This window comes from Rana temporaria, chromosome 5 (assembly GCF_905171775.1).
Source record: "Rana temporaria chromosome 5, aRanTem1.1, whole genome shotgun sequence".
NCBI classification, from domain to species: Eukaryota; Metazoa; Chordata; class Amphibia; order Anura; family Ranidae; genus Rana; species Rana temporaria.
In genome coordinates this window covers 77,343,079-77,356,099 of record NC_053493.1, presented here as the reverse complement: position 1 = coordinate 77,356,099, position 13,021 = coordinate 77,343,079, and the positions used below count along the sequence as shown (strand labels likewise).

Here is a 13,021-nt window from a genome sequence, read left to right as displayed (position 1 = left end):
CCCTCTCCTCCCTCCTATAACAGGTGCACCCCTCTCCTTCCTCCTATAACAGGCACACCCCTCTCCTCCCTCCTATGATAGATGCACCCCTCTCCTCCCTCCTATGATAGATGCACCCCTCTCCTCCCTCCTATAACAGGCGCACCCCTCTCCTCCCTCCAATGACAGGCGCACCCCTCTCCTCCCTCCAATGACAGGTGCACCCCGCTCCTCCCTCCTATAACAGGCGCACCCCTCTCCTCCCTCCTATGATAGATGCACCCCTCTCCTCCCTCCTATGATAGATGCACCCCTCTCCTCCCTCCTATAACAGGCGCACCCCTCTCCTCCCTCCTATGATAGATGCACCCCTCTCCTCCCTCCTATAACAGGCGCACCCCTCTCCTCCCTCCTATGATAGATGCACCCCTCTCCTCCCTCCTATAACAGGCGCACCCCTCTCCTCCCTCCTATAACAGGCGCACCCCTCTCCTCCCTCCTATAACAGGCGCACCCCTCTCTTCCCTCCTATAACAGGCGCACCCCTCTCCTCCCTCCTATAACAGGCACACCCCTCTCCTCCCTCCTATAACAGGCACACCCCTCTCCTCCCTCCTATAACAGGCGCACCCCTCTTCTCCCTCCTATAACAGGCGCACCCCTCTTCTCCCTCCTATAACAGGCGCACCTCTCTCCTCCCTCCTATAACAGGCGCACCCCTCTCCTCCCTCCTATGATAGATGCACCCCTCTCCTCCCTCCTATAACAGGCGCACCCCTCTCCTCCCTCCTATAACAGGCGCACCCCTCTCCTCCCTCCTATGATAGATGCACCCCTCTCCTCCCTCCTATAACAGGCGCACCCCTCTCCTCCCTCCAATGACAGGCGCACCCCTCTCCTCCCTCCTATAACAGGTGCACCCCTCTCCTTCCTCCTATAACAGGCACACCCCTCTCCTCCCTCCTATGATAGATGCACCCCTCTCCTCCCTCCTATGATAGATGCACCCCTCTCCTCCCTCCTATAACAGGCGCACCCCTCTCCTCCCTCCAATGACAGGCGCACCCCTCTCCTCCCTCCAATGACAGGTGCACCCCGCTCCTCCCTCCTATAACAGGCGCACCCCTCTCCTCCCTCCTATGATAGATGCACCCCTCTCCTCCCTCCTATGATAGATGCACCCCTCTCCTCCCTCCTATAACAGGCGCACCCCTCTCCTCCCTCCTATGATAGATGCACCCCTCTCCTCCCTCCTATAACAGGCGCACCCCTCTCCTCCCTCCTATAACAGGCGCACCCCTCTCCTCCCTCCTATAACAGGCGCACCCCTCTCTTCCCTCCTATAACAGGCGCACCCCTCTCCTCCCTCCTATAACAGGCGCACCCCTCTCCTCCCTCCAATGGCAGGCACTCCCCTCTCCTCCCTCCTGTGACAGGCGCTCCCCTCTCCTCCCTCCAATGACAGGAGCACCCCTTTCCTCCCTCCAATGACAGGTGCACCCCTCTCCTCCCTTTAATGACAGGTGCACCCCTCTCCTTCCTCCTATAACAGGAGCACCCCTCTCCTCCCTCCAATGACAGGTGCACCCCTCTCCTCCCTCCAATGGCAGGAGCACCCCTCTCCTCCCTCCAATGACAGGTGCACCCCTCTCCTCCCTCCTATAACAGGTGCACCCCTCTCCTCCCTCCAATGATAGGTGCACCCCTCTCCTCCCTCCAATGACAGGAGCACCCCTCTCCTCCCTCCGAAGACAGGAGCACCCCTCTTCTCCCTCCTATAACAGGTGCACCCCTCTCCTCCCTCCAATGACAGGTGTACCCCTCTTCTCCCTCCTATAACAGGTGCACCCCTCTCCTCCCTCCAATGACAGGTGTACCCCTCTCCTCCCTCCTATGACAGGTGCACCCCTCTCCTTCCTCCTATAACAGTTGCACCCCTCTCTTCCCTCCTATGACAGGTGCCCCCTCTCCTCCCTCCTATAACAGGTGCACCCCTCTCCTCCCTTCAATGACAGGAGCACCCCTCTCTTCCCTCCTATGACAGGTGCACCCTTATCCTCCCTTTTATGACAGAAGTACCCCTCTCCTCCCTCCTATAACAGGCGCACCCCTCTCTTCCCATATGACAGGTGCACCCCTCTCCTCCCTCCTATAACAGGTGCACCCCTCTCCTCCCTCCAATGACAGGTGCACCGCTCTCCTCCCTCCAATTACAGGCCACCCCTCTCCTCCCTCCTATGACAGGCCACCCCTCTCCTCCCTCCAATTACAGGCCACCCCTCTTCTCCCTCCTATGACAGGTGCACCCCTCTCCTCCCTCCAATAACAGGTGCACCCCTCTCCTCCCTCCAATAACAGGTGCACCCCTCTTCTCCCTCCTATGACAGGTGCACCCCTCTCCTCCCTCCAATAACAGGTGCACCCCTCTCCTCCCTCCTATAACAGGTGCACCCCTCTCCTCCCTCCTATAACAGGAGTACCCCTCTTCTCCCTCCTATAACAGGCGCACCCCTCTCCTCCCTCCTATGACAGGTGCACCCCTCTCCTCCCTCCAATGACAGGCCACCCCTCTCCTCCCTCCTATGACAGGTGCACCCCTCTCCTCCCTCCAATTACAGGCCACCCCTCTCCTCCCTCCTATGACAGGTGCACCCCTCTCCTCCCTCCAATGACAGGCCACCCCTCTCCTCCCTCCTATGACAGGTGCACCCCTCTCCTCCCTCCAATTACAGGCCACCCCTCTCCTCCCTCCAATAACAGGTGCGCCCCTCTCCTCCTTCCTATGACAGGTGCATCCCTCTCCTCCCTCCTATAACAGGTGCACCCCTCTCCTCCCTCCAATGACAGGTGCACCCCTCTCCTCCCTCCAATTAAAGGCCACCCCTCTCCTCCACCTGCTCTCCATTCCATCCATCACCCCCTCCCCCCTCTGCCATAGAACACATGATGTGAGTCCCCAGACTGCAGCCCTCCCTGGCTCCTTCCTCCTCCCTGCCAGTCATGTACACAGCCTCCTCTGACAAGCCCTTGTCTTGCTTCACTTAGTACATAATCCAGCTACATCATATGCGTCCCTGCTTCAATCCGCGGCGGCCAATCAGCGTCCTCTTTCCACCGCCTGGCACACGGCCTCGCCGCTTCCACGGCTCAAAATACAGAGTGCGCTGAGTGGCTGCGAGTGAGGAAAGGGGGGCGGGGCCGGCAGGTCACGGAGGCTGCTGGAGAGGTCCAGGCGCTGCGCGGTGCGCTGCGTGCAATGCTCAGGCAATGCGGCGTATGTACAGCGCTGTGCGCGCGCTCTGTACTCCACCGGCGCAGCGCTCCCTGTGCGCGCGCAGCCTCCCATGTGCAATGACGGGACAAGGGGGCGCAAAGTGTGCACACGCCACCAGCCCCGTGTGTAATAAACTCGCTGACTGTCGTGATGTGACTTATTCAGGTGGCCCTCATTAATAAATGATGGGCAGTGTGTGTGAGTGTGCCATAGAAGCAGGCAGTGCCCAGTCTCCTCCCCCACTCCCTGCCAGCAGCTGGCACCTCTGCCCGGGACTCCACACGTCTCCCACCCGCCGGGACCGGCGTGTTCTGTGTTTACCCCACACGTCACCGAGCAGCGCCCACCATCCCGATCCCTGAGAGGAGGAAGAATCCTGCCATTGACGGGAGAGGAGAGAGAGAGAGAAGGAGGGAGGGAGGGGGGCAGGGGAGGCAGACACCCAGCGCCGGAGATGGGGAATAAACAGGGAGCTTCCTAAACTCATCAAAGCAGATGGATTGAGACACCGACACGGACACAGCCGCCACCGCCACCGCCAACATGAGGGAGAAGCCGATGATCAAGACGGCCAAGATGCAGGGCAACGTGATGGTAAGTGTCCCGGGGGTGTCCCGGGGGGGCGCAACTCCTTGGGGGTGACGGATTGCATTGTGTGCCCCAGGTACAGGGGGGGCTGATCATAGCGGATCATGTAATCACAGCACGGGGATTAGAGATGAGACTTTAGTCCGATCATTCCGGCTCTGCACTGATTGGATTACAAGGCAGTTGTGTCCCTCGGGGGATGTTGTTTCCTCTTGTCATAGAAGACGATACATTGTTACATGGGACTCAATTCACACATCCTAACACACACAAGTTCTGCTCTGTTAAAGGGACAGCTATCTCCTGTGGGGGCCAATGAGATGTGCCAATGACAGTCACATGGCTCAGAGAAAGAGACTTGTCCTGGTGGATTGGATTGTTCTGCCATGTCAGGGGTCTCCAAACTTTTCATCAGGATTTTATAAATATTTATAGGCTGGGGGGAAAAAAATCAGTTTTGTAAATTCATTCATACAATTATAATGAATGAATAAATCCCCAACCATTATATGCAGGAGTGCCCAACATAGTACCCCTTTGTATCCATGAGTGCCATGCAGAGTACCCATCATATCCAAGAGTGCCCAGCAGAGTACCCCTTTGTATCCAGGAGTGCCATGCAGAGTAAACCTTTGTATCCAGGAGTGCCCAGCAGAGTACCCATCATATCCAAGAGTGCCCAGCAGAGTACCCCTTTGTATCCAGGAGTGCCCAGCAGAGTAAACCTTTGTATCCAGGAGTGCCCAGCAGAGTACCCATCATATCCAAGAGTGCCCAGCAGAGTACCCCTTTGTATCCAGGAGTGCCCAGCAGAGTACCCATCATATCCAAGAGTGCCCAGCAGAGTACCCATCATATCCAAGATTGCCCCTTTGTATCCAGGAGTGCCCAGCAGAGTAAACCGTTGTTTCCAGGAGTGCCCGGCAGAGTAACCCTTTGCATTCAGTAGTGCCAAGCAGAGTCCCCATTACAAACAGCAGTGCCCAGCAGAGTACCCATCATATCCAGGAGTACCCAGTAGAGTTCCTCTTTGCATCCAGGAGTGCCCAGCAGAGTAAACCTTTGTTTCCAGAAGTGCCCAGCAGAGTAACCCTTTGCATTCAGTAGTGCCAAGCAGAGTCCCCATTACAAACAGTAGTGCCCAGCAGAGTACCCATCATATCCAGGAGTACCCAGTAGAGTTCCTCTTTCCATCCAGGAGTGCCCAGCAGAGTAAACCTTTGTTTCCAGGAGTGCCCAGCAGAGTACCCCTTTGCATTCAGTAGTGCCAAGCAGAGACCCATTACACACAGCAGTGCCCAGCAGAGTACCCATCATATCCAGGAGTGCCCAGTAGAGTTCCTCTTTCCATCCAGGAGTGCCCAGCAGAGTAAACCTTTGTTTCCAGGAGTGCCCAGCAGAGTACCCCTTTGCATTCAGTAGTGCCAAGCAGAGACCCATTACACACAGCAGTGCCCAGCAGAGTACCCATCATATCCAGGAGTGTCCAGTAGAGTTCCTCTTTGCATCCAGGAGTGCCCAGCAGAGCCCCTCTTTTTCTCACAGACAGCAGAGCAAAAGGGCAGAAGCCAGAAGGTGAAGCAGATGTGAGTGGAGGAAGTCCAGACAGGGAAACGAAATCAACTCTATTAATAAGTTTGTTAAACTAATATATGAATAAGTCCAGTAGTGGCCAGCGGAGTCCCCATTATTCCAGGCGTGCCCAGCAGAGTAACCCTTTCCATCCAGATGTGCCAAGCAGAGTAAACCTTTGCATCCAGGAGTGCTCAGAAGAACAGCGAAAGAGATTGCTGCACTCCAAAATCAATCAATTTCCGCAATTTCAGAATTTTGATTGATCTTGGAGTGCAGCCATCCCTTTCACTGTTGGTCATATGTGGAGGCGAGTCAGGGCGGGCACCTGTGAAATCATCACCTGGAGCAGTGAGTTATTTTTCTTTGAGTGCTCAGAAGAGTAGCCTTGTGCATCCAGGAGTGCCCAGCAGAGTACCCCTTTGCATTCAGGAGTGCCCAGCTGAGTACTCATTTTCATTCAGGAGTGCCTAGCAGAGTACCCCATTACATCCAGGAGTGCCCAGCAGAGTCCCTATTACATCCAGGAGTGCTCAGCAGAGTCCCCATTACATCCAGGAGTGCCCAGCAAAGTCCCTATTACATCCATAAGTGCCCAGAAGAGTCCCCATTACATCCACAAGTGCCCAGAAGAGTGATCCTTTACACGCAGGAGTGCCCAGCAGAGTATCCATTAGATCCAGGATCTCCCAACAGAGTCCCCCTTTGCATTCAGAAGTTCCAAGCAGAGTACCCATCATATCCAGGGTTTCCCAGCAGAGTCCTCCTTTGCATTCAGAAGTGCCAAGCAGAGTCCCCATCATATCCAAGAGTGCCCAGCAGAGCCCCTCCTTATCTCTCAGACAGCAGAGCAAAAGGGCAGACATCAGGAGGTAAAGCTGGTCTGGGTGGAGGAAGTCCAGACAGGGAGACAAAATTAATTCTATTTGTGAGTTTATTCAATTAATATATAAATAAGTCCAGTAGTGGCCAGCAGAGTCCCTATTACATCCAGGAGTGCCCTGGAGAGTACTCCTTTGCATCCAGAATTGCCCAGCAGAGTACTCCTTTGCATTCAGGATTGCCCAGCAAAGTACTCCTTTGCATCCAGGATTGCCCAGCAGAGTACTCCTTTGCATCCAGGATTGCCCAGCAGAGTACCCCTTTGCATCCAGGAGTGCCAAGCAGAGTCCCCATTTTATTCAGGAGTGTTTAGCAGAGTACCACTTTGCATCAGGATTGCCCAGCAGAGTATCTCTTTGCATGCAGGAGTGCCAAGCAGAGTCTCCATTATATTCAGGAGTGCCCTTATCTCTCAGACAGCAGAGCAACAGGGCAGTAGTCAGAAGGGGAAGCAGGTCTGGGCAAAGGAAGTCCTGACAGAGAGATAAAATCAATTCTATTAATGAGTTTATTAAAATAATATGTGAATAAGTCCAATCTTACATCTAGGAGTGCCCAGCTGAGTACCCCCCCCCATTTGCATCCAGTAATGCCCAGCAGAGTACCCATTATATAGTGAACCCTATTTCTCAGACAGCAGAGCAACCGGGCAATAGTCAGGAGGTGAAGCTGGTCTGAGTGGAGGAAGTCCAGACAGGCAGACGAAATCAATTCTATTAATGAGTTTATTAAAGTAATATGTGAATAAGTCCAATCTTTCATCCAGTAGTGGCCAGCAGAGTACCCCTTTGCATCCAGGATTGCCCAGCAGAGTCCCCCCTCCCCCTTCTGTTTTAGACAGCAGAGCAACAGGGAAATAGTCAGGAGGTGAAGCAGGTCTGGAAGGAGGAAGTCCAGATATGGAGACCAAATCAATTATATTAATGTGTTTATTACAAAAATATATGAATTAGTCCATCCTTACATCCAGGAGTGTCCAGCAGAGTCCCCCTTTACCTCTTACACAGCAGAGCAACAGGGCAGTAGTCAGAAGGTGAAGCAGGTCTGGGTGGAGGAAGTCCACTCCTCCTGTAAATTCTGGGAGCAACAAAAAAATATATATATTTTTTTATCAATGAGTTAATTAAAATAAAATGAATGAATGAATTCCTCTTTGCATCCAATAGTGCCCTGCAAAGTCTCCATAACATCCAGGAGTGCCCAGCAGAGTTCCCCCTTATGTGTCAGACAGCAGAGCAACAGGGCTGTTGTCAGGAGGTGAAGCAGGTCTGGGTGCAGGAAATCCACTACTTCTGTAAATTCAGGGAGCAGGACAGGATCAATTTTATTGATGAGTTTGATAAATTAAAATATATGAATAAGTCCATCCTTGCATCCAGCAGTGCCCTGCAGAGTCTCCTTTATATCCAGGAGTGTTCTGCAGAGTCTCCCCCTTACATCCAGGAGTGCCCAACGGAGTCCCCCATTACATTCTGGATTGTCCTGCAGAGTCTCCCCTTACACCCAGGAGTTCCAAACAAAGTTCCTCCTTACATCCAGGAGTGAGTCCCCCCTTACATCCAGGAGTGAGTCCCCCCTTACATCCAGGAGTGAGTCCCCCCTTACATCCAGGAGTAAGTCCCCCCTTACATCCAGGAGTGAGTTCCCCCTCACATCCAGGAGTGAGTTCCCCCTCACATCCAGGAGTGAGTCCCCCCTCACATCCAGGAGTGAGTCCCCCCATTCCATTCAGGAGTGTCCTGCAGAGTTCCACCTTACATCCACGAGTGCTGAACAGAGACCCCCTTACTTTTCTGACAGCAGAGCAACAGGACAGTAGTCAAGAGGTAGGACAGCTCTGGGTGGAAGAAGTCCACTCCTGTAAATTCTGGGGCAAGGCAAATCACTTTTATAAATTAATTAATTACATTAGCAGGAATGAATACACCCCTCCTTGCATCTAATAGTGCACAGCAGAGTCCCCCTTATGTTTAGGAGTGCCCCACAGATTCCCCTTTAGATCCAGGAGAGCCCAGTAGATTCCCCCCCTACATCTAGGATTTCCCAGCAGAGACGTTCCTACATCCAGGAGTAATTATCAGAGTCCCCACTTTCATCCAGGAATCCTCAGCAGAGTCCCCCCTCCCCTCTACATTTAGGATTCCCCAGCAGAGACCTCCCTACATCCAGGAGTATTTATCAGAGTCCCCACTTTCATCCATGAGTCCTCAGCAGAGTCATCCCCTCCCCTACATCTAGGATTCTCCAGCAGAGACCTCCCTACATCCAGGAGTAATTATCAGAGTCCCCACTTTCATCCAGGAGTCCTCAGCAGAGTCACCCCCTCCCCTACATCTAGGATTCTCCAGCAGAGACCTCCCTACATCCAGGAGTAATTAGCAGAGTCCCCACTTTCATCCAGGAGTCCTCAGCAGAGTCACCTCCTCCCATACATCTAGGATTCTTTAGCAGAGACCTCCCTACATCCAGGAGTAATTATCAGAGTCCCCACTTTCATCCAGGAGTCCTCAGCAGAGTCACCTCCTCCCCTACATCTAGGATTCTCCAGCAGAGACCTCCCTACATCCAAGAGTAATTATCAGAGTCCCCACTTTCATCCAGGAGTCCTCAGCAGAGTCACCCCCTCCCCTACATCTAGGATTCTCCAGCAGAGACCTCCCTACATCCAGGAGTAATTATCAGAGTCCCCACTTTCATCCAGGAGTCCTCAGCAGAGTCACCTCCTCCCATACATCTAGGATTCTCCAGCAGAGACCTCCCTATATCCAGGAGTAATTAGCAGAGTCCCCACTTACATCCAGGAGTCCTCAGCAGAGTCGCCCTTACCCCCCCAGACAGAAGATTATCTGGACAGTATATAGGAGGCATAGCAGGGCTGAACAGAGGAAGTGCACTCCTGTGAATTTGGGGGACAGGGCATTTGTGTCATTGGTTGTATAGTTTGCCCTTGGTCCCAGCAGCTAACCTCCTGGCGGGATCTGCACTGGGGCAGGGTCACAACTGGCCCACAATGGATATGATGGTCTCTGTGTTATGATACACAGACTGGCTCATCCACTGAAAGTCTTGGTTGCTGCAGGCTTGTCACAGGCCAGTTTTGGCCCACCAGATGTAGTTTGGAGACCCCTGATCCAGAGGATTGTTGCTTATGGAGGATATGATGATTGGTGTATTGGATGGCTATGGATAGAAAACTTTGAAACTTGTACTTTGTTTTGGAATATGAATTGGGAATCAACCTAAAGAGAATTCCTATAGGGCAATGTATTAAACAGCTTTTCCACTGCTGGAGCCAGCAATGTCCCGACAGATCTGTTCATCACATCACACTAGTCAATCTGCTCTCATAAATGATGCAAAGAGCAATTGATTTATGTTCAAACAGCACAGTAGCTGCAAATTACTGCATATTTATAATGGTCACTGGAGCCTATGCTACAATTTGCATAAGTTATGAACTACTGTATGGTGTATTGCAGACATGCTATGGTTAGAGATACTAGAATAATGTGTTGTTTTTTATGATTGGTGAATGTCTCTGCATCTCTTGGATCTGGGGGCAGGTCATGCTGGAAAGTGGGGCATGGATTTGATAACCGACGTATAATTCTAAGCTATGGTTGGGGGGGTTGACTGCGCATTGCACTGTATGGGTTGGAAGTAAGATCATATTAACTTGGGTAGTAGGTTATGTCTATTTGGGGGAAGCCAGGGGTCTCATGAAATTGTAGTGTCAGAAATGTAAATACATTGGTGTTTGTCTATTGCTTACATAGTGGAAGAATGCCATGGAAACACATTTTTACTAGAAAGTCTAATCTCTTGAGGGGGGTTGGGGGTCAAGAAATTTATTTGTCTGGGAAGTGGGTTGAAATTGGGAGAATTCACTGCCAGGCTCCAGACTGTAGAGGCACATATCATGAAGGATGTGTGGATGAGTTAATTGAGGACAGGGTGGATAGTAGGATGGACTTGGGATAAGGCTAATAGTTAAAGGACAGAGCTATATCATCTACTAGGCAATCAAGGTAGAAGCCTAGGGTCCGCTGGGTCTCCAGGGGTCTAGATAGAAGTTTCATTCTCCTGCATTAAACCAGTGGGATGGTTCAACTGGCCAAAGCTGTGCACCTGATGCTTTCTTTATGAGGGAGGATGCATTTGCAGGCAGACAGTGTCTGATGGGGCTATGACAGTACAGACAATGCAGATAGGGCATGGGTATGATGGGGAGGGCAAAGCTGCTACCTAATCTAGGACCCCATTCTGTCTTAATTTGTCTCTGCTGAGGTTTGTACAAGGGCATCTCTTCAGGGGTGCCAATACACAGTCTGGCGCTGGTGATTCTTGAGGAGGTGATGGTTGGGAGGTGTTGGTAGTGCATCGGTCTGGGGATTGTTCCATTAGTCTGGGACAAGTAAGAGACAAGACTACCTCTCATTTTTAGAGGGTGCCATCAGTTAGGTGCAATGCATATATGTAGAGAAACCTTTTTGCCATTGGCTGAGGATAAGTGGATGGTGTTGTCCTTCTATCCTTTTGGGTGCTTGTAGTTTAAGGGGGGGGGGGTTGGATGAGTACAATAGTCTGGGGGGTTCACAAATGACTAGGTGAGACAAACACTATGACTTTTTATTGTCCTCTCAGTTCATATTCTAACCTCCCTACCAGCCCATATTCATTACAGTGTGGTTTACTATAAGTGCTCAATCATTACAGATGAGCTCATAAAAAAACTTTTTGAAAGTCTGCCTTTTAACTTAGCGAATCAAACCTGCAGGTCAGTGCATCCAGAATGCAGCATGCAGGACATTTTCAAACATATGGCAGCATATTAAACTGAAAAACAGGACCTGTCAACATGAATGAATTTAAAGCCTTACTTACAAGCAATCCAGCGTGTCTCTTGTGCTGCCAGCTCCTGAATTAGTTGAGATCTTCCTCCTCCAAAGCTTCTCCCCACCACCAGTGCAGCAGGAGTTAATAGAACCAAGGAACCTTCCAAATGCCCTCATCAAGTGTACCAACTACGCCCACCCTTTCTTCTTTCTTTGAATGAAACATTATCTCGCCTCCTCCATTCATAGACCTCTTTTCATTCATAGAACCATAGCAGGTTGTATGAATATAGAACTCTTGCCAAGTGCATATGACAAGTCTCTTGACTCTATTAACCCCTGCCACACTGGAAGATTGTGGTGACTGGGCAACAGGATTGGCATCAGTGGAATAAGAGCTCAGCTAATGCAGGAGCCAGCAGCACAAGGGACACATTAGACTAATACTAAGTAACATCTATTGCACAATTTTATTTTATTTTATTTTTAGTAAACTTAAGCTTTAAAGTTTTAAAATGTGGAAAACGGCAAGGATTAGCATGTGCTGTGAATGAGCCCTGACAGTGTTTGGAAAATTCGTTAATTGGTATCAGCAGGAACTTGATGCTTTGCTATTACTGAGCACTTGGTAGGCTCTGCAATTGAAATGATTGGTACTCTCTGCCAGTGCATTGCGGTAGTCATTTAAAAGACATTTGTATAAACACCTCCAGCGAGCTCAGGCACCAGGGTAAGTGAAATGAGAAATGGCACTCACTTTTTTCAAGGGTTGTGATGGTACTTCAGCCCACCAAGGTAAAGGCCCTTGTAATCTGTGGCTAAGTATGAGCATGGGTCCTTCAAAACTTGTACCGCCATTGCTTTCACCCATGAGTGAAAAACACAACTTTTTTCTGCAAATAAGTGGTGAATGTCTATGTTTGATGTTTGGACATTGGATATTTTCAAGCAGACTGGGTGTTTTTTCTCTAATCTATATAACAGAGAAATAAGTATCAACTGTATCAATTGTTCTTTATCTGTGTATCATATTGCTGCAAAAATATTCAGATCTATGTGTCAGGATACAAAAAGACACATAATTTCAAGTGGACAACATATGTTTGTTTTTTGTATTGAGCTAAAGTCCTAGTCTAGAGAGTTTCTAAATACCAAGATTTACTGTGAGACTGAATGTTCGGGCTTAATAAATGTTGCTTTAAGATTTGGTTAGCTGTCAAAATACAATGATGGCTCCAAAAGTTATAAATCTCATATTTTAGGAAGTCAGATAGCTAAGTGAGTAAGTGAGGACAGATTATCTCAGTACAGACTGAGCACTCCAAAACATGGCACTTTTTTATTGTTCTGCAGTGAGCTGTGATTGGCTGCCTGTGTTGTAACCTTCTTCTGATGTCAGATGGTTCAATAATAAGGGCTGTTCAAAAATCCTCTATTAAAGGCTGGCTCCAGCTAAAAAATCTTTTTATGTTTTGGATAAAGCAGGTAGGGTTGAAATCAATAATAGGTTTCATTTCTTTTGGTAACCCTCAATGAAGAGATTTACCCTTTCTTCCTGTCCAGGTCACACAAGTAATGCTAATGCAAGTAATGGGTGTAACAAAACAGGAAGCCAGCACCAAAAATAAAAACCAAACAGGTCTTTAAGCCTTTCCTTCTTTTTTTTCTTTTTTTTTTTTTGTTATGGTTTCTGTCCCCAAAGGAGAAAATTAGGTTCCATTTAGACATGTGTGTTCATTTCATTCTGAATTAAAGCGGGGGTTCCACGGGTTTTCCAATTTTTTTTGTGGAAGATTCAGGAGCTCTTACCTTTAGTAATCGTCAACCCGTGTGTCCGAATCGTCTAGCCGGCTGCATCGGTTTTGTCCCGCAAAGGATATTTTATAAAATG

General features: G+C 50.0%; 1 protein-coding gene across 1 annotated transcript in view; it reads left to right on the top strand.

Annotated features, from left to right (window-relative positions):
- Nucleotides 1-3,692: 3,692 nt before the first annotated feature.
- The window catches only part of DPP6 (dipeptidyl peptidase like 6), a 1,751,424-nt gene continuing 1,742,095 nt past the window's right edge, over nucleotides 3,693-13,021 (top strand). Inside the window, exon 1 of the mRNA XM_040352727.1 lies at nucleotides 3,693-3,847. Within this exon, the coding sequence (XP_040208661.1) occupies nucleotides 3,797-3,847 (51 nt within the window). The 5' untranslated portion in view covers nucleotides 3,693-3,796. The remainder of the gene's footprint in view (nucleotides 3,848-13,021) is intronic.